General features: G+C 39.3%; 1 protein-coding gene across 1 annotated transcript in view; it reads left to right on the plus strand.

The window, feature by feature from the left end:
• npr1b (natriuretic peptide receptor 1b) overlaps positions 1-21,306 on the plus strand; it is a 51,721-nt gene that overhangs the window by 19,534 nt on the left and 10,881 nt on the right. Inside the window, exons 6-14 of the mRNA XM_053628584.1 lie at positions 2,049-2,184; positions 12,832-12,926; positions 15,161-15,296; positions 15,520-15,604; positions 15,734-15,854; positions 15,962-16,036; positions 16,181-16,258; positions 16,580-16,684; positions 21,061-21,132. Coding sequence (XP_053484559.1) covers positions 2,049-2,184; positions 12,832-12,926; positions 15,161-15,296; positions 15,520-15,604; positions 15,734-15,854; positions 15,962-16,036; positions 16,181-16,258; positions 16,580-16,684; positions 21,061-21,132 — 903 coding nt within the window. The remainder of the gene's footprint in view (positions 1-2,048; positions 2,185-12,831; positions 12,927-15,160; positions 15,297-15,519; positions 15,605-15,733; positions 15,855-15,961; positions 16,037-16,180; positions 16,259-16,579; positions 16,685-21,060; positions 21,133-21,306) is intronic.

Here is a 21,306-nt window from a genome sequence, read left to right on the forward strand (position 1 = left end):
TTATACTTGTCCTTTGGTTATTCTCATTAACCTGAATTGTGGTGGCCCTACCAGTCCTTCACTCAGTTGTGGAACCACAGTTACACACTTAACTTTCTGTTCTCCTTTTTATGTTACAGACCATGAGGGTATCTTTCAAAGTGCAGTGAAGGCTATATATCCAAGTCCTCACATAATACATTCAGATTATTCAAACAATAACAGATAGTATTGATACCTTTTGCTGATACTCATGTTTATTCAAGATAGGAATTGCTCAAATCATAATGCTGTACTCTATAAGCCCCTTTAAGGTGCTTCCCAAAGAACACAAACTGCTGGGCATTGACCTGCCAGCTGATTAAAATAAAAATGCCATGTGTCTGTTGGAATGACGTTCAATTATAGAACTCTTTCTTAATATATTGTGTGTTGTTTTATTAGCCTCACAGCTCCTGGGTCCCTGGTATAATTCCTGAGCTCAGGTTATTGTTTGTGTTAGGGATGCACCTAAATGAAAATTCTTGGCTGAAGCCGAAACCGAATATAATGAAAAACTTGGCCGAAAACCGAAGGCCGAATACCGAACACGTTTTTTCGCGTTTTTTCCATTTATTTTGCCATTTTTTTCACCATTGCATAGATTAAATAAATAAATGAGTAAAATAAAAATATTTTGATGTGGTCATCCTCGGGCCCCCCTTGAATAGCCTATGTTAGGCCTATAACTGACTGCTGAAAGAATGTAACACTCTGTAGCCTACAACTAAAAACGTGCATTAAAAGGTGCATTGACAAGAGTGTAAAAAAATGGTTCTATTCAGTTCTATACGGCTGATTATATTGGGGATATATACCGCTCATGTCCCTGTACACCTCGTGGAGTATTATAGTAGATATAGTATAGTTAGATACGTTGTTAATGTTATTTACCGTGATAGATTTAGTTAGTTTGAACTATAGATTAGTTCATTTAGTCCCCGCTGGTTTTTCCGCTCCCAGTCCATAGTACTAGTTCATGTTTCTTGTGTTGTGTTTTGACCCTGTTTTCTGTGACCGCGACTTTGATTCCTGGTTTTCCTCCGTTTATGCCTGTTTGCCAATTGCCCAACCCTTTGCCTGTCTTGACTATGTTTTTTGGATTACGATTTGGATTTGTCTGCCTGCCCTTAAATAAATACGTCTTTACCTGCTTCCGTACTGTACTCCCTTATGTCTCGCAACGTGACAGAATACTCCGGAACAGAAACAAAACAAATGCATGTCCACGCACGTTTACTGTCCACAGTAAACATCCGAAGCGCACGGAGCTCGTGCACGTACCTCGTGCTTGCTCGTGCCCCCTCATCGAGGTCGTGACGCGTCTCACTCTGTTTGCTAGGCTATTTTGTCGCATCATCAAACACGTCATTGTTCGGTCAAATTTATTTGGCCTTTTCACTTATTCGGCCGAACACCGAAAATGCTTTTTTTGCTATTTTCGGCTGAGTAATTTCGGTTGCCGAACGTTCGGTGCATCCCTAGTTTGTGTGAATGTTTGCATGTTCTTCACATGTTTGCACTGTCCAAAAACATGCAAAAAGGGCAGCTTGGCTATGCTAAATTACCCCTAGGTGTAAATGACTGCCCTGACTAGCACCCAGTATTATTGGGATTGGTTCTGGATCCACTGTGACCCTGATGAGGATGGAGAATGAAAGAATGAATGTATTGTGACCTTGAGTACAGTATGATTTATTTGGGTTTTCCTGTATGATGGGGATAGGACATTTGTTAAACAGGACCTAATGTGTTATTTTGTTCTATATTTATTTCTGTATACTGTATAAAAGGGTTAAATGTTAAAAAAAAATTACTAAGTATAATTCATGGTGGTGTAAGGCAGACAATGTATATATATATATATATATATATATATATATATATATATATATATATATATATATATATATATATATATGTGTGTGTGTGTGTGTGTGTGTGTGTGTATATATATATATATATATATATATATATATATATATATATATATATATATATATATACTGATTTATGAATTTGTTTTGCAGATGAACATAATATCTGGAGGCTTCTATGATGGCCTAATGCTGTATGCTCACGCGCTAAATGAGAGTTTAGCAGACAGTCAGGGCCGACTGTCAAGAGAAAGTGTCACCAAAAGGATGTGGAACCGAACATACTATGGTGAGCTACTCCATGATAACCTCATGATTTGTGCTAAAAGCTGTTAGAACACGCAGGGTCAGCTTTACCTTGAGTCCAGAATTAGCTTAGGTCTGGGAAAAGTATCTAATAATTCTTGTACAGGCTGCTTATCTTTACACATGGTTTGTAAAGTTTTTGTTTCCCATTGATCTGATAGATAAAAGAAGCCTAGTAGTCATAGAAATAATAATAATAATAATAATAATAATAATAATAATAATAATAATAATAGGTTTTGGTATTTTGTAATTATGGCTTCCAGTTTTATGCATTTGTTTACGAATGGTCTTGCTTTTCTTTTTTCTTTTTTTTACTTTCCACTTGTATGATTGCACTAGTTGTCAAATTCAAAGCATCAGCAATCATACCGATAATCACTTGTATCTAATTTTGGTGTGATCTAAGAGATAGCCCAACCAACAGTAATGGTTTGATTTGAAACTATGGCATGGTATTACTTTCCTGTTTACCCATCTAAATGCATCTCATGAGAAAATTGCATGACATATTCGAGAACTGTCAGGTTTCAAAGCTATTTTTCTAGTGCCCTTAGCCAATCTCTCTTTCCTTGTGGCTCTCTTACCCCTCTCAGTGTCACTGTCAGGTGCATATTTTACCTTACTTTGAGGCTTTAAAATCCCACTCACACACCAGATATCTTTTAGATTCTTTTTGAATGAATTTCTTCATTGATTGATTGTTTTGTGTTCCAAGTTGTGCTCTCCCCACAGAGCAGAATGAATTATTGTGCGGTTATTGGCTATTTTGCACCTGCTACATGCTGTCAGCTTCACCCGCCTTCAGATCAGTGGCAGTTGCTCTGTGTCATCTGCAGATCATTATTTTTGTTATTTGTCTTTATGAATTTTTGCTGAATTTTTTTTGTTCTTAAATCATTCACTGTACATCAAAGCTAACTAGAAAGTTAATTATGCTAAATGTACAGTGCATCCAGAAAGTATTCACAGCACTTCACTTTTTCCACATTTTGTTATGTTACAGCCTTATTCCAAAATGGATTCAATTCATTATTTTCCTCAAAATTCTACAAACAATACCCCATATTGACAACTTGAGAGAAGTTTGTTTGAAATCTTTGCAAATGTATTAAAAATAAAAAACAAAAAAAGCACATGTACATAAGTATTCACAGCTTTTACCATGACACTCAAAATTGTGCTCAGGTGCATCCTCTTTCCGCTGATCATCCCTGAGATGTTTCTACAACTTGATTGGAGTCCACCGGTGGTAAATTCAGTTGATTGGACATGATTTGGAAAGGCACACACCTGTCTATATAAGGTCCCACAGTTAACAATGCATGTCAGAGCACAAACCAAGCCATGAAGTCCAAGGAATTGTCTGGAGACCTCAGAGACAGGATTGTATCGAGGCACAGATCTGGGAAAGGGTACAGAAACATTTCTGCACCATTGAAGGTCCCAATGAGCACAGTGGCCTCCATCATCTGTAAATGGAAGAAGTTTGGAACCACCAGGACTCTTCCTAGAGCTGGCTGCCCAGCCAAACTCAGCGATCGGGGGAGAAGGGCCTTAGTCAGGGAGGTGACCAAAAACCCGATGGTCACTCTGGCAGAACTCCAGCGTGTCTCTGTGGAGAGAGGAGAACCTTCCAGAAGAACAACCATCTCTGCAGCATTCCACCAATCAGGCCTGTATGGTAGAGTGGCCAGACGGAATCCACTCCTCAGTAAAAGGCACATGACACATGAGATAACAAAGGAGTGGCTACAGGACAACTCTGTGAATGTCCTTGAGTGGCCCAGCCAGAGCCCAGACTTGAACCCGATTGAACATCTCTGTAGAGATCTGAAAATGGCTGTGCACCGACGCTCCCCATCCAACCTAATGGCGCTTGAGAGGTCCTGCAAAGAAGAATGGGAGAAACTGCCCAAAAATAGGTGTGCCAAACTAGTAGCATCATTCTCAAAAAGACTTGAGGCTGTAATTGGTGCCAAAGGTGCTTCAACAAAATATTGAGCAAAGGCAGTGAATACTTATGTACATGTGCTTTTTTGTTTTTTATTTTTAATAAATTTGCAAAGATTTCAAACAAACTTCTTTCACGTTGTAATTATGGGGTATTGTTTGTAGAATTTTGAGGAAAATAATGAATTTAATCCATTTTGGAATAAGGCTGTAACATAACAAAATGTGGAAAAAGTGAAGCGCTGTGAATACTTTCCGGATGCACTGTACATTCTTAAGATGTCAAAAAACATATCCTCATGCTAGTTCACTGGGTCAGAGACTAAGAAGAGCATCGACTTGCTGGAGTTAGTAAGACATGAAAAGAAAACACACATCAAGATATTTTCTCCATACTGAGGACAAGTTTTTTATTTTTAGAAGCCACATATTAAGTTGTACAGATGCTTCTTAAAAGTCATTTCTGTACACATACAAGTGAAAAGCATTTTCCCTTTGTATACAATCAAATTCACTGTATTTCTATCTTTACAGTATATTTGATTGAAGGGCATTACAGATTAGAACGCATTACATGTTTAGTTCTTAATCTTTTTCATGAAGAGATCCATGGTTCATTCATTATGAATGCGTAATGCATGAATCTCTCTACTGGCAGTGAGTCTAATCAGTTCATTTGGTGTATCTCAGCCTTGACACTGTCTCCTTGAAACATTGCTTTCTGTCTCCTTCCCTACTTATCTCTGTCCATGCATCTGTTCCTACCTCTCTGACTTCCCTACATTAATCACTTTGTCAGGCTCAACTCTTATTTCTTCATTCTATGTTGCCTTCCTCATAGTGTCTTTGTGAATCTTGCTCTCGATGTGCTTGATAAGAGGAGAGCTGTACTTGGTAATGGTTGACTATAGCCAGAAATCACAGTTCACAGTGATTCACAGTCACAGTTCCTGCTCTTCATTTACTACACTAATGTCATGCTGCTGCCATTCTTTTTGTGTTCTTGTCACACTGCTACTGTCATATTTATATGTATATTCTAATAACATATTCTTACATAATAATCTTACTATCATGCTGCTGTAACACTTTCATTTCCACATCACTTTGTTTTTGTAAAGTTTTATTTTTCTTATCATAGAGCTGAGCTCTAGCACTATTATACTAGTTGTACTATAGGTATTATGGAAATTATGGAAAAGTATTTACTTACTGTCTAATGTACAGTATTAGCAGATATTGTTACAGAACTACAGTACAGTGACATTTTATGTCTAACAGTTACACAGTATGGGAGAGCCACCATTTCCACACATAATTCTTCACATGGAAAGACACAACAATACAACAAAGCTAAAGACACCAAGCTTTTTTGTTTTTTGCCACTCTCTGGCAACTGACGTATCACATCTATCTTTCCTTTCATCCCCTTTTCCCTTGTTGTAAAAGTCAAGACAAGTAATTTAGATAACAGTAATCAGATCCATATATCACCATCAGAGCTGTATATCTGTGCTTGGCAGAATGTAGGGTCATGCTTTCTATTCAGACATGTTTTTATTAAACACAGAGGGGAAATTACACCTTCTGTGTGCTACATGCAGAAGAGATGAAATAGATAGCTTTATTGCTGCTTATTGTTTCTTTTTCTCATCTTTGCTTTGAGTGAGGCTCAGTAATTCACCAGATAACCATGCAGGTCACAGCACAGCTGATCACAGCTGATTTGTGTATGTTTGCCAAATTGTTAAAAGGTATTGTTAAAAGATAGAATTAGATGGTGAAATAGAGGCCATGATTTGGTATTTTAAGTGCTTATTTGCATATGCAGTGGGATAACTTGTGCACACAAGAAAAGGCTGTGTTGCAGGTGATAACAATATGTAAATGTGATTGCTTTGCACACTAAATGTTTCTGGTAGTTTCGGTGCATATCAAAAAGACAACAGGAAGTGTAACAGTTGGGTTTAAATTAGTATATTAATAAGATGTGTGATTGGCTGTTTTGTCATTATATGCCATCAAAAGAGTTTGTGTACAGTTTTTGTAATGACATACGATTAGTCTCATTCAAACTTTATAGACATTTTTAGTGGTAGAAACAATCAGCTGGCTGACAGAACTTACAGCCAATATATTTCTGTCTTCGCTGTTACTATATTTTATGGGCCGTATTCAGAGTGGAGGCGAGTGTTAAGTCCAGCATCACTGACTGACAGTTTGATGTAACGACAATATGTCACATTGAAATTCATGTTGTAAATACATTTTTAAAAATAATTTGTTATTTGAGTCCAATATTAAATAAACATTTGATCCTCCATTTAAAATGCACAAAAAGAGATCAGCATCTTAATTAAAGACAGTGTTTATTTTGAGGAATTAATCTTTTATCATTTTTTTATGGATAAATGTATTAATTAAATTAAGGTGAGCCATAAGTGTAGCAGATGAGTAAATGGTCAGCTTAACCTTCATATATTTAAAAACATTTCTTTATAGCAGAGCACATTGAATTAACAACAAATTGTCATTACTTTTGTGAATTGAACAACTCAAAATAGCAAATTAAAAATATGATAAAATAGATTACATCCTGCACATACAGTATGATTTTATGAGCTAGATTATGAATATTCTTAAATTAAACCAAATTTTCAGGGATTACTGTGATAATTACAACTTGGACTATTCATGCAGCAATATATTGGCATTATACTTGACTCACATTTGATGCTTATTTCAATACCTGCCATCTTCTTTATACTATATTATCAAATTAGTCTTTATTTATTTATTTGCTATTATATTGCATTGTATTACACTGAAACCAGTCTGTATGTTCTATGCCGAATCTTAAATCTGGCTTAAAGAAAAATGCATGTGTTTAGAGGAGGTGGTCTACATGCTGTCTCTTTTCTATTCCATTTAAGAAAAATATGGCAACTTCAGAGATATGAACTACATGCATGTAATTTGCATAATCTGCATGGTGCACCCAGAAAATCAACTAGAGCAGGTGCTTAGCACATCTCTGAATATGCCTAACTTTCCCTGTGTAAATCTGGTCCTATGTTGATGTCACAGTACATGCACTGTAAAAAAAAAAATAATAATAATAAAATTGACTGTAAATTTTACAGTAATTTACTGGATGTTGCTTTTTAAAAGAACAGCTTACAATTGATGCAAGGTACAACTGATCTGAAGGTTAAGGGTCTTGCTCAAGGAGCCAACCTTGGCAATTTGGCAGTGCTGGGATTTGAACACACAGCCTTCTGAACTTTAACTCCAAACCTTAACAATTGAGCCACTGCAACTAACACAGCTACTTTGCATTGATTCAATGCAATCTTTTAGTATGAGTAAATTCAGTGGTTGGGTGATTCAACTGGGTGAGCTAGTTGTGGTAGCTTTGTACTACAGATCATAAGGTTATGTGTTCAAATCCCACCACCAACAATCTGCTATGGTTGGGTTCTTTTGCAAGACCCTTAGCCTTCAGCTCAGTTGTATCCTGTGTCAGCCAAATGAACAACTGTACTGGATTATGTGTTATTTTATACTCTGTAATGCTTTACTACAAATATGTTTACTGTGGTTCATTGTAAATTTTTACAGTACTTTAATGGCAACCCTGTTGCCAGTAAATTACTGTAAAATATACACATTTTATTTTAACAGTGTGTTTAAAATTTGAATGCTTACAGTCCAAAAATCACCAGACCAAAAGTCTTTTAAAACTAAGCAATGGATTAAATATGCAGACATCAGGCTGACGCAGATAGAAAGGTATTCAATAGAAAAGGTGTAGAAGGTCAGTGATAAATATTGTCTGAATAATTGGTCATGTGCAGTGTTCACAAAATACTAAATCAAGGTTGCAAAATGGCAATGTGTGCATGGGATGTGGGCTATTTTATTTTGCATTCATTTGCAATGTTTTTGTTAATTCGCAGCACTTATCTTACCATTTTAACTTTTCATGTATTTTAAATGGACAATATTATTAATTAATTAATAGTGTTGCATTTATGTGTTTAATAGTGGCCTGAAATGGCATTCCATGTTTTTTGTGTATTAAGAGCCCAAAACATATGTTTCTATGTGACATATTGTGTTTTACATCAAACGGTGGAGATCCATGGAGGTCTCTGGACCCTACTTTGAGAACTACTGCTACAGTGGGGGAAATAAGTATTGAATGCGTCAACATTTTTTTCAGTAAATATATTTCCAATGAGACTACTCACATAAAATTTTCACCAGACATCAGTATTAACTCAAGAAATTCACAAATATTTAGAATTCACCACATTAAAGCTCAAAAATAAAGTTATGTGTAATAAAGTGGAATGACACAGGAAAAAAGTATTGAACACAAGAAAAAGCAGTTCTCCAAGGTAAGGTAAGGAACCAGCTGAAATCTGTAAGTAGTTAGAAAGTAATTATACCTCCTATCTGTGCAAATTAATATCAGCTGGGTTAGTAAATTAATGGTCTATAAAAAGGCTTTTCATTACCAAGGTGTCACACAAGAAACATCTCATGATGGGTAAAAGCAAAGAGCTCTCCCAAGACCTTCACAACCTTTTAGTTGCAAATCATATTAATGGAATCAAATACAGACGTATTTCAAAACTTCTGAATCTTCAAGTAAGCACCATTGGGGCCATTATCCACAAGTGGAAGCAACATCACTCCGTCATCAACCGGCCACACACAGGAGCTCTTCGCAAGATTTCTGACTAGAGAGTCAGAAGAATAGTCAGAAGAGTAGCCCAAGAGCCAAGGACCACTCGGAAAGAGCTACAGAAACACTTGGAGGCAGCAGGTGCCATCGTCACAAAGAAAACAATAGGCAATGCACTCTACTGGTCACGCTCATCCCACAAGACTCCATTACTAAAGAAAAGGCATGTCAAAGCTCGTTTAAAGTTTGCTACAACGAAATTTGGACAAGCCTATGAAATACTGGGAGAGTGTAGTCTGGTCAGACGAGAGCAAAATTGAACTTTTTGGCTGTCATACTATACACCATGTTTAGAGACGAAATGGCACTACACATCACCCTAAAAACACTATACCAACAGTGAAGACTGGAGGTGGAAGCAGCATGATGTGGAGCTGTTTTTCATCACATGGAATGACGAATGGAGCCCTTTACCTTGGAGATTCTTGAGAAAAATTTGCTGCCATCCACCAGGATGATGAAGATGAGATGTGGGTGGACCTTCCAGTAGGACAACAATCCAAAGCATACAGCAAAGGAAACTTTCAATTGGTTTCAGAGAAAAAAAATCAAGGCGTTAGTATGGCCCAGTCAGTCACCTGACTTGAATCCAACTGAACAAGATTTAAAGACAATATATTTAGAAGACTGGACCAAAATCACACCTGAATACTGCAGCCAATTAATTTCTTCATACAGGAAGAGTCTTTAAGCTGTCATTACAAACAAAGGCTTCTGCACTACGTATTAAATATATTTCAGTTAGTGTGTTCAATACTTTTTTCCTGTGCCATTCCTCTTTATTACATATAACTTTATTTATGGACTTTAATGTTGTGAATTCTTTATATTTCCGGATATCTTGAGTTAATTCTGATCTCTGGTGAAAATTTCATGTGAAAAGCTTCATTGGAAATATATTTACTGAAAAAAAATTTTGACGTGTTCAATACTTCTTTCCCCTCAATGTATATGAAACCAGTAACATCTTTCTGATTATTTTTGTAAGGAATTATTTAGTGAATTAGGGATAGAGTGCACTGTTGGACATCAGACCACTGACAATCAAAAACTGGTGTGGCATAATTCGATCAACATTGATCAGGATTTTGATTTGGTGGCTTGTCCATGAACAACACACTAACTAATGAGATGGCTTTCATAAGGACGTTTAAGGACTTTTCAGAGAGCTATGACTAACAGAGGCCAGTGAGTGGCCATGCACTTGATAATCTTGATACAGTACATGTTTTAATTCTAGAATGATGGTTTTTTTCTGCATTCTGCATTGCTATTATTTATGGCCTTTATTACTACTTTGCTGAGTGGATATAAATAAATTGTCTGTGTGTGTGTGTGTGTGTGTGTGTGTGTGTGTGCATATGCCACTGTTTGTTCTGCCAGCTGCAGACGTTGAAACAGCTACTGATCTTTAAAATGATCCACTAACCTGTGTGTATGACATTCACCCTCAGCAGGATGACTAATCCAGCACGTCTTTCACTGTGAAAGGTTACAAATGCAAAGGCAAGCCACACTCCCGCCTTAATTAGCAGCAGTGTTTCACTTCCCTGTTACGTCTGAGTGCTATTTCTGTCATAAGCTGTAATTTTTTAGATTGCTGCCTTTGCCCACACTGTATTTAAGAAAAACATTACTTCCAGAATGACCATTAGTGCAAACTGCAGAGATGAGACATAGCTAGTACAGGATGAAGCCAGCCAATTTCATCTTTTCAAACTGCTGCTCCTGTTGCATCACGGGGCAGCGTAACATTCAGAGGAAAGCATTATCTGTCCTCTTCCACATACATGAGCTCATAGACGTGACTGTGGTTGTCTAGGGGAGAGAGTATATGGATTCCCTTCCATGCGGAGAGAATGGACAATTTTGCTTCCTTGGCTCCCAGCCGTAGATAGCTGTGTCATTGTCAGGATTCAAACTCATGCCAATCAGGAGCCTTGCATAGTGATTTTCAGTGGTAGAATTTACTATCTAGCTGACAGAATATACAGCAAACATATATTTTTTAGTTATATGTCCTTATATTTTCATCACTAGAATATATGTTAATATCTTAGTGTCACAAACATGAGATGTTGGATTCAAGATCATGCATTTTTGTTTGAATACCAACAATCCAAGATTTGCTTGTATTTTCTCATTTGTAAGTCTGCTAAATGAATAAATGTAAATGTACATAAATGTAAATCTCAGTGGTAACTTGGTGGTTAAAGTTTTGGGCTTCTGCTAAGAAGGTTGTCAGTTCCCAGCACTGCTAACCTTTAACTGTTCCTAAGATGCCTAACCTTAAACTGTGCTGTTGTATCCCATCTTGGGTTTTATTATTATTAATAATATTCTTATAGAAATATCAGGCTAATGAAGAGATTGAATAATATAAACAAGAAAATGATATGATCAGAATGACACAATTCACACACATGTTTTTCTACTCAGTGTGGAATATGCTGTAAACAATACAAATAAAATTATGGTCATATAATTATAAAATTTTGGGACCATATTTTGAAAGTGGTGCTTGCAGTAAGGAAATCAGGAAACCACCATTGTACCCTTGTGTCTGTGCTAAAAGGGGGTCTTTTTTGGTACCAGAATGGGTGTAGAAATGGCTGCACCGGTGCATTATCCAGCAAATTATGCTTGCACAGACACAACAATAGAGCCTTATGTTAACAATAAATGTCCCCCTTCTACTATTATCCCTCCTTTATTTCACTCAACATCCATTTCTTACTATGCTACATGCAATGTTCACCATTCACCAGAAAAGACTGGGTGAGGGAGTGAGTACGTTTGTGCCCACTGCCCCTAATAAGAGTATCACAGTCCACATCTCCTCTACCTTGTTCAAGTGTCTGTGTCTCTTATTCGCTCTTGTTCTCCTTCTTTCTGTCAATCCAGTTTTTTTTTCCTCTATGGCTTTGACATTTGCAAGCTGATAATGGCTAAGCTCTTCATATCTGTTTAAATGTCAGTGCTGGTTTCCCTGGAGCGTCTGTCTTCTGCCTGCTCCTCTCACACCTTAATAGTGCCAAGGCCAATCGAGCAGGGAATGAGAAGTCTGCCCCATGGCCTCTTCACATGACCCAGTGTTTCATCCACAGCAGGCAGACATACAGTAGTTATATTTAATAACGTTGCTGTATCTACAAGCTAATCTAAATCTAATACTAATATATAGTTCTAGTTCACTACTAAAGAAAGGTCCTACTTGATAAAGGGCCTTACTTGAAAAACCAAAAAGTTATGAAATGATGAACAAAATTTTCAAATGAATCTATGTATATATATGAATATACTATTTGAAAATGAACCTGTGTCCTTATAGCCCTCATAGTGTCCTTATACTAGCCCTCATAGTGTCCTTATACTAGCCCTCAGAGTGTCATTATACTCATAGTGTCCTTATACTAGCCCTCATAGTGTCCTTATACTAGCCCTCATAGTGTCCTTATACTAGCCCTCATGGCAAGTTAACTGCTAGTAAAGTTCTCATAGCTAGATATGGGTAGAATTTCAGTATTCAAGTGTCTATATAAGTGTGGTTAAACCTGTCAAAATATACAGTAACAATGATAAGAACTTTATCACTGATATTAGCTAAGTTATTTAGGTAGCTAGCTCAGCACACAGGTTTGTGGCTAAAACATTTAGGTTAATTTGCACATTAGATGCTTAGTGGGCCAGGGCCATTGAACATATTTTGTGATTTTGCAAATTGTGTTCAATCTATTATACTATATTAGAAATCTATTTTTATACATTTAAATAATGAAAGGCAAGCCATTGCAGAGCTTGTATTTGACTTTATTCTTAGGCAAATGCAAATCAAATATGAATCACAACATCAGTTCAAAGCTGTGTAAATGAATGTCTGGATGTTATAAGCTAATAACTATCCTTGCACTCTGGGGTCTGCAGGTGTGACCGGACTCGTGCAGATAGATGATAAGGGAGACAGAGAGACTGACTTTGCTTTATGGGACATGACTGATACCAACTCCAGCATCTTTGAGGTAGGGGCTGGTCTCACACACCACACACACACACACACACACACACACACAGAGAGAGAGAGAGAGAGAGAGAGAGAGAGAGGTCTCTTAGGTAGGTGTTATTTTATCTAACATATTCACACAGGTAGCGGCTATTTCTCAGAAACAGTGTGAAATGAATTCTCAGGAGGGAACTGGCATTATCCAAATACAAGGTAATTACCTCACTGCATTCAATCCAGCAATCCAGTTCTCTCTCCCATATCGACCAGTTAGAAAGTTAATTACAGATTGTTATCCCTTGGTGCACTCATGCATGTGTGGAGGGGCATGGTGTGCTCTCTCTTTTTTCTTGCTCTCTCTCCCTCTGTGTGTGTGTGTGTGTGTGTGTGTGTGTGTGTGTGTGTCAGACAGAGAGAGAGAGAGAGAGAGAGAGAGAGAGAGAGAGAGAGAGAGAGAGAGAGAGAGAGAGAGAGACTGAGAAAGTGTTGGATAGATTATTGAGGTAATCCAGCATTGCATTACATATTTAGTCCTCTCATATTGCAAATGATGTAGATGTAATATAATAGAAATAGACAAAAATGATTAGGACTCTATTTAATTGCTGACACAAGTGTAATTTACTGGTTAATGCCAGAGTTTCTGTTTTGGTTAGCTGCAAGCTTTTTTGTCCTTTTTTTTTTTTTGCACTTTATTCATATTTTCCTGATTTCAAGCAGAGGAGTCCTTATGAGTCCTGCCCCATTTCTTATTGAATGAACACAAAAATAAAATAATAGTATGAACTTGTGCTTTGTTAAGTTTATACACAGAAAATTAAATGTATGATGTTCACATTAGATGATCTCCCACATGTAGGAGACACAAGACCATTATTTAGGTTACTTATCAGAATTGCACTTTAGAGAACCATTATGCGGCATCTTGCATTGCGTTACATCATTCGCGTTTTCCCTTAGCATTTGCATTTCCTAGCCTCAATTAGCTGGTTATATTTATTAGATTAGATTACATTTATTGCCATTTGCACAGGTACAAAGCAGTACAGGAACACTGGAATTTCTGTGCATAACTCTTTGAGTCAAATTTTATAACAATGACATAATAACCACAACATTGCAAAAAAAATCTATATATACATATTAATTTAATTTAACAAATAGCAAATTTAAAATAAATTATTATATAAAAACTCTATGTGGCATAGCCAGTAATATAATAATAATAAAAAAAAATACAACCCATTCATAGACTGCCGAGTGTATGAATTAAGTGTCCCTGCTATGAGTAAGATGTGAGGTGAAATATTCCCTGCAGCCTCAATGTCTTTTGCAATCAGTCTGACAGTGGCTAGAAAAAAATCTATTATGAAAACATGCCTTATGAGTGGCAATCCTCATTGGCCTTTGGTGTCTTAGGTTATATATTGAGTTATTCCACCTATTAAAAGAGTGAGCTGGGTGATTTTGATCACTAAGAATGCTCTGGGCTTTTCTCCTGGAACGCTGTGTGTCAAATATTTCCATAGAGGGTAGCTCAGAGCCGATGATTCTCTCAGAGCCGATGATTCTCTCTGCAGTTTTAATGACCTGTTGAAGTGACCTTCTCTTAGCCTGGGCAGTATTTCCAAATCATATGGTAATACCGCTGGTGAGAACACTTTCAATAAGTCCTCTCTAAGCCTGAATGAGGGGATGATGGCCGAGTCTCCAGCAGCCTGATGAAGTAAAGCCTCTGCCGTGCTTTCTTCACTATGGCCATGGTGTTATCAGCTCAGCCCAGGTTTACCGTCATGTGAAGGCCTAAAAACTTGCTCCACCTCAGACCCTTTAATGATAAGGGCCTGAAGAGGGGGAGCTTTCCTCCTAAAGTCGATAATAATTTCTTTGGTTTTTATCTATGTTAAGAATGTTAGCTATATGTTTAGGTATTGTCTCTGGAATGCATAGATCTAGAGCAAAACACCTCATACAGATTTATAGACTATGATTCACTGAAAATGTTTCAATTGATAGTTTTGTTTCAGATTCCTAGTATCTGGCTGTATTAGCCAATGCTGAACATAATATCAATTCATGTAGCATAGATTATTTAATATAAAAATAAATCAATATTTAAATCATCAGTACTTACTGTAGATCCATTTTCTTATGTTTATAACAGAAACATAATATTGAGCCTTGATAATTGCTCAGTCGCCTCATGGCATCAACTCTCCGTCTGTCAGTTCATTACTGCTGTTTTTTGTCCAGATTGTTGCTGTGTATAATGGTACTAAGAAACAGATGGAGACACTGCCTGACATGGCCTTTCACTGGCCCGGAGGCAGTGTTCCTCCTGACATGCCTTTCTGTGGTTTCAAGAATGATAACCCTGCCTGCATTGCACGTGAGTAATGCACTTTTCCCCATTTATATGAAGCCTTTACCGATGATGTCTTTTAATTACCATTTTCAGCATTCATTTCTTTTCTTTTCCTTCATAGTATGCAGCATCATCACCGGTTTTCGTGTATTCTTAGTGCAGATTTTTCTTCTCCATTCTTTAGTGTTAAATTTCATTCATTAAAGAAAGTATTTTTCTCACACACTCGTTTTTGGGTTTTTTTCAGGGACCATCACAATGCACCAGATGGTGTCAATTGTCGTGTTCTTTATTCTTGTCATCATCTTTAATGTCACCATCTTCATATATAGGTGAGTGCAATGTGGGATTTGGTGAGTGATATTAGCTCTGTGCAAACAGTTCTTCAGAAAGTTCTGCCAATTTTTGACTTTGTCTCATCACTTCCACTTTCTTTATCGTCTTCTCTCTGTCCCACACAGGAAGCTGAAGTTAGAGAAGGAGCTGGCTGCTCAGCTCTGGCGGATCTTTTGGGAGGATTTGCACATGAGCAATCTGGAGAAGGTGCTGCGCAGTGCAGGCAGCAAACTGACCCTCTCCCTGGTGAGTGATTTGGTGGTGTTCAGTAAACCACTTTAGGAAGGTTGTAAGATCATCTGTAAGACTGATTCTCTCTCTCTCTCTCTCTCTCTCTCTCTCTCCCCCCAAAGCGAGGCTCAAACTACGGCTCTCTGCCGACTGCTGATGACAACTTCCAGATGTTTGCTAAGACTGCCTACTTTAAGGTACACACACACACATACACGCCCCCCCTCACACACACACACACACACACATAAATTCTGTTTCAAAATTGTTTCACTACTCTGCTGGGGTTACCTTTGGGTACATGCCACTGCTGATCCTCAACATGTTTATCACATCCCCAGGGAAACATTGTGGCTATCAAATTTGTCAACAGGAAACGCATCGAACTGACCAGGACAGTGCTGTTCGAACTGAAGCATGTGAGTCAAGAAAGAGACATTTTGCTTATGGGGATTAGACTGTGAGAGAAAAAGGGTTCTCAATGGTACTTTAGATAAGTCAGGGTTCTAGCTTTCTAAATGGGCCTTTCCTCTATGAAAGAGAAATCCTCAGGTTTACATACAACTGTTGAGATTTTCCCCAGAATGTCAAATCAAGTCCTAGACCTCTGTTTCTAAGGATGTAATACTTGTGTTTATTCATATTTTATATGTGTCTTATTTATAATAATAATAATCATCATCATCATCATAATAACCTTTTCTCAAAGTTTAATTCGGTCTCTCTCTGTTGTTCTTCAGATGCGGGATGTGCAAAACGATCATTTAACTCGCTTTATTGGGGCATGCATTGATCCTCCCAACATCTGCATAGTCACAGAGTACTGCCCGCGAGGCAGTCTGCAGGTACAGCCAGCCTTCCCATAAACGTTTCACAATGCAGGAAATAAAAAACACATCTTCAGGTCTGAGTGCTCCATACATTCACCACAAGTCCTTTAATGCTGTTTATCAGTTTAATGGTTACCATGTCATCTGCACTAAATGGAGAAATGTCTGCACAGGCAATAATCATTACGCACAGTGGTGGAAAATGATGTTCTACAGTGACTTCTCCCAGACAAAAGTAATGGGAACCCAGTTTAAGAATATGCGCTTTTTTGTACTAGTGCAAGCATTGCTTTTCTGATTAAACTATTTAAAACTTTTATTTATTTGGCCAAATTTATTGCCATTCTAGAGATGAGGAAGTAGCCCATATAAACACTCCATAGAAACACTCCAGGATTGCTTACATATAAATGAACTCTCACAAAAACAAGAAGAGATAACATGCATTAATTAAGCAATGAATGCAATTAGTTATGCCAACCAGCTGCCTATTTTAACCTGAGAACATTGGGCACAAAGCAGGAATAGACCTTGGATGGGCCAGTTCATCAATGGGCACCATGTACACACATTCGCACACTCATTCAAACCAAGGACCAATTTTAGAGTAGCCAGTCTACCTACTGGTATGTTTCTGGGAGATGAAAGCGGATGAAACTGGTGAAACAGATGAAACTGGAGAATGTGGACGAAACCTGTTTTTTTTTTTTTTTAAATATTATTGTCATGATTCCCCCTTGAAGCAGCGTGCTCTAAGCGCGAATGCGCGAGCACCTGCTTTTCCGTTGTTGACCGTAGTGACATCTGGACACGTGTGTTTTGTTTATGTTTCTGTCATGTCTCCTCCCTGTTCTGTCATTGGCTGGGATTTCACGTGGGTCTGTATTGCTCTCAGCTGCTAGCGGTTTAGACGCTGATCATGTCAGCATATATACCGCGCGCCTCCCAGCACACGACGCGGAGGATAGTCATAGTCATAGTCATAGTCATAGTCATAAGTTCCTCATCATAGTTCGTTTCTCGTTTTGTTTATTGACCCTGTTTTCCGTGACCACGACCTAGATTCCAGCCTTGCCCCGTGTATGCCTGTTTGCCAATCGCCTGACCTCTTGCATGTTTGCGGATTACGTTTTGGATCACGTTTTGGATTTGTCTGCCTGTCTCTCTTTCAAATAAACAACTGTTCATCCTGCACTTGCATCCGTCCTATCTCTGCTCTGTCATGATTCGTGACTGAATCCTCCGCCGAAACATGGATGCAGCAGGAGAACGGAGGAAACTCGGAACCCGGAAGTCGACGCCAACCGTCCCCGCTATGGACTTGGTCCACTTCCCACAATGGACATTTATGGAGCTTCCTGATCCATTTGACGGATTTTTTGGTGCCCCAGAATATTTCCTGGTAGACTGTCAATTCTATTTCTCCAGCCTGTCAGACCCTAAGCCAGAGGAGAAGCAATGGCTCCGATTCATGTGGTCCCGGTTCTTTGGACCGGCCCGTCAATGGGTGCAGCTCAAACTGGATAAGCACTGTAGGAACCTGGACAGTGTAGAACAGTTTGTGGGGGAATTCATGATGTGATTCGGGAGTCCGGAGGTGAAGGATGAGCTAGAACAACTTCTCAGGGGGGTAAGTCTGGCAGGCAAACCTGCCCTGCCGTTTACCCACTACTACAGGCAAACTCATGCAGAGCTCAGTCCCTGAGGTCCAAGCCAAGCCTCCAGTCCCTGAGGTCCAAGCCAAGCCTCCAGTCCCTGAGGTCCAAGCCAAGTCTCATGTCCCTGAGGTCCAAGCCAAGGCTCACGTCCAAGCCTGCTGATCCAGTTGACCAAGCTCCGCTAATATCTAAGCCTAATGACCAAATTTTGCTCACGCCCAAGTCTACCGACCCGGTCACCCAAGTTCTATCCACGCCCAAGTCTACCGACACGCACAGCCAAGTTCTGCTCGCGTCCCAGTCTGCTGACACGCACAGCCAAGTTCTGCTCGCGCCCCAGTCTGCTGACACGCACAGCCAAGTTCTGTCAAAGCCAGAGTTTGCTGAAACAAACAACCAAGCTCTGCTCATGTTCCCGTCTGATGACCTGACCCACCAAGTTCTGCTCGCGCCCCAGTCTGCTGACACGCACAGCCAAGCTCCGCCTGCGCCCCAGTCTGCTGACACGCACAGCCAAGCTCCGCCCGCGCCCCAGTCTGCTGACACGCACAGCCAAGCTCCACCCATGCCCAAGGTTCACCTGGTGACCTCAGAGCCTCAGTCTTCCTGGTCAGCTGAGGTCGTCTCTCAGTCTTCCTGGTCAGCTGTGGACGTCGCTCAGCCTTCCGGCTCCATGGCAAACGTCGTTCCCCCCTACTGCTTCGAGGAGACCCACGCTCCTCTCCCTGGCCTTACAGGGGACTTCGCTCTGCCTTCCAGTTCAGCTGGGGACGTCGCGCCGCTTTCATGCTCCGACGAGGACGTCGCCCTGCTTCCCTGCTCTGCTGAGTACAGTGCTCTGCCTACATGCTCCGCCGAGGTCGTCGCTCTGCCTCCCTGCTCGGCTGAGGTCGTCGCTCTGCCTTCATGCTCCGCCGAGGACTTCGCTCAGACTGCCTGCCCGGCTGTGGATGTCGCTCAGCCTCCCTGTTCAGCTGAGGACGTCGCTCCGCTTTCATGCTCCGCCGAGGACTTCGCTCAGTCTGCCTGCCCCGCTGTGAACGTCGCTCTGCTTCCCTGCGCCGCCAAGAACACCGTGCAGTTTCCTGGCTCTGCTTGGGACATTCAGCCCAGGGGGCCGGGGCCGCCAATGAAATGGGATGACTCATGGCACTCCGGGAGCAGTGCCTTTGGGGGGGGAGGGGGTTCTGTCATGATTCCCCCTTGAAGCAGTGTGCTCTAAGCATGACTGCGCGAGCACCTGCTTTTCTGTTGTTGACCGTAGTGACATCTGGACATGTGTGTTTTTGTTTATGTTTCTGTCATGTCTCCTCTCTGTTCTGTCATTGGCTGGGATTTCACATGGGTCTGTATTGCTCTCAGCTGCTAGCGGTTTAGACGCTGATCATGTCCGCATATATACCGCGCGCCTCCCAGCACACAACGCGGAGGATTATCATAGAGTTAGTTTAGTTCGTATCGTAGTCATAGTCACGTTCCATGTTTAGAGTTAGTTCGCGCTGGATTATCCGCTTCCAGTTCCTCGTCATAGTTCGTTTCTCGTTTTGCTTATCGACCCTGTTTTCCGTGACCACGACCTGGATTCCAGCCTTGCCCCGTGTATGCTTGTTTGCCAATCGCCTGACCTCTTGCATGTTTGCGGATTACGTTTTGGATCACGTTTTGGATTTGTCTGCTTGTCTCTCTTACAAATAAACAACTGTTCATCCTGCACTTGCAACCGTCCTATCTCTGCTCCGTCACGATTCGTGACAATTATTTGTTTGTTTTTTTATTTATTGGGACAGAGCAGTGACAGAAGTTACATATTTATATACATTATATATGTATCTTAAAGTTGTGAAGCTTTTGCATGACATATAATAAAAATGGTCACTAAACAGAAAAAAATCATGAATTAATCATATACTTTATCTGTCACATTAAAAGCATTATTTTGCTCTAACTAGGGATTTCCAATATTTGAAAATACTTATAAATAGCAAACTGCCCCACCCAATGTTTACTGCAGGGTCGTCATGGTAACCTTTTGGTCACTGGTGGTGCTGGGTTCCTATTTTTATCCATCCTGTTCCCATCCTCGTCCCCCACACATTTCAAATCCTGGCCAGAGCAAAGCTCAGAAAAAAATAAGAAGAAAGGCACAGATGTACACCGTTGAATTATTTTATCCAAATTTCTCATGAATAAGTAGCTCTTTTAGTTGTATTTAGAGTGGTTCTATAGTTTGTAGTAATGAGATGGCTCAAGTAAAAATGTAAATAAAAAAAGTAAGTAAACTGTAAATAAGATTTTGGTTAATACTAGCCTATATAACAAGCTGTCACAAAAATATTCTCTCTTTTTATCTATTGTCCTTCAGAAAATTAATGATATCATAATTTGGTCATAAAGGATTAGGGCCAATCATGTTAATTATCAACGATATCTGATTACATCGTCATCTTTTGGCCCAGTCCTACTAATTAGCTATAGAGCAAGATTCACAATCATTATTGTGTCATGTGTCTGTCATCCAGTGTACTTTTTAAGGGGCTTGCACTACTTTAACTATAGAACAAATTGCATTGTTGAAAAGAGGCATACTTTTTTCGATGGTTATCTGCTTGACCTGTACTAGACTTCACAGATACCACTGACTCTCATATTACAAATTTTAGAACTTTATTTTTTTAAAAAAAAGACAGAATATGAATGAACAGTCATTCCTTCCATATGTTTGTTTGTGTTTAGGACATTCTGGAGAATGAGAGCATCACACTCGACTGGATGTTTAAATACTCTCTCATCAATGACATTGTGAAGGTATGTGTGTAGACATAATTATTTGTTTTTGTTATTGCCCTCTTCATTCCTTCATCCTATTGTTCAAGACTAGCCAATATGTTTCACAGATGGCATTGAGTAGCTTAGATGAACTGGTAAGCTGATGCCTTTGTGCAATATCACAAACCTTTTTTCAGTTATCAGCCTTAGCAT

This window comes from Ictalurus furcatus, chromosome 1 (genome assembly GCF_023375685.1).
Source record: "Ictalurus furcatus strain D&B chromosome 1, Billie_1.0, whole genome shotgun sequence".
Lineage (NCBI taxonomy): Eukaryota > Metazoa > Chordata > Actinopteri > Siluriformes > Ictaluridae > Ictalurus > Ictalurus furcatus.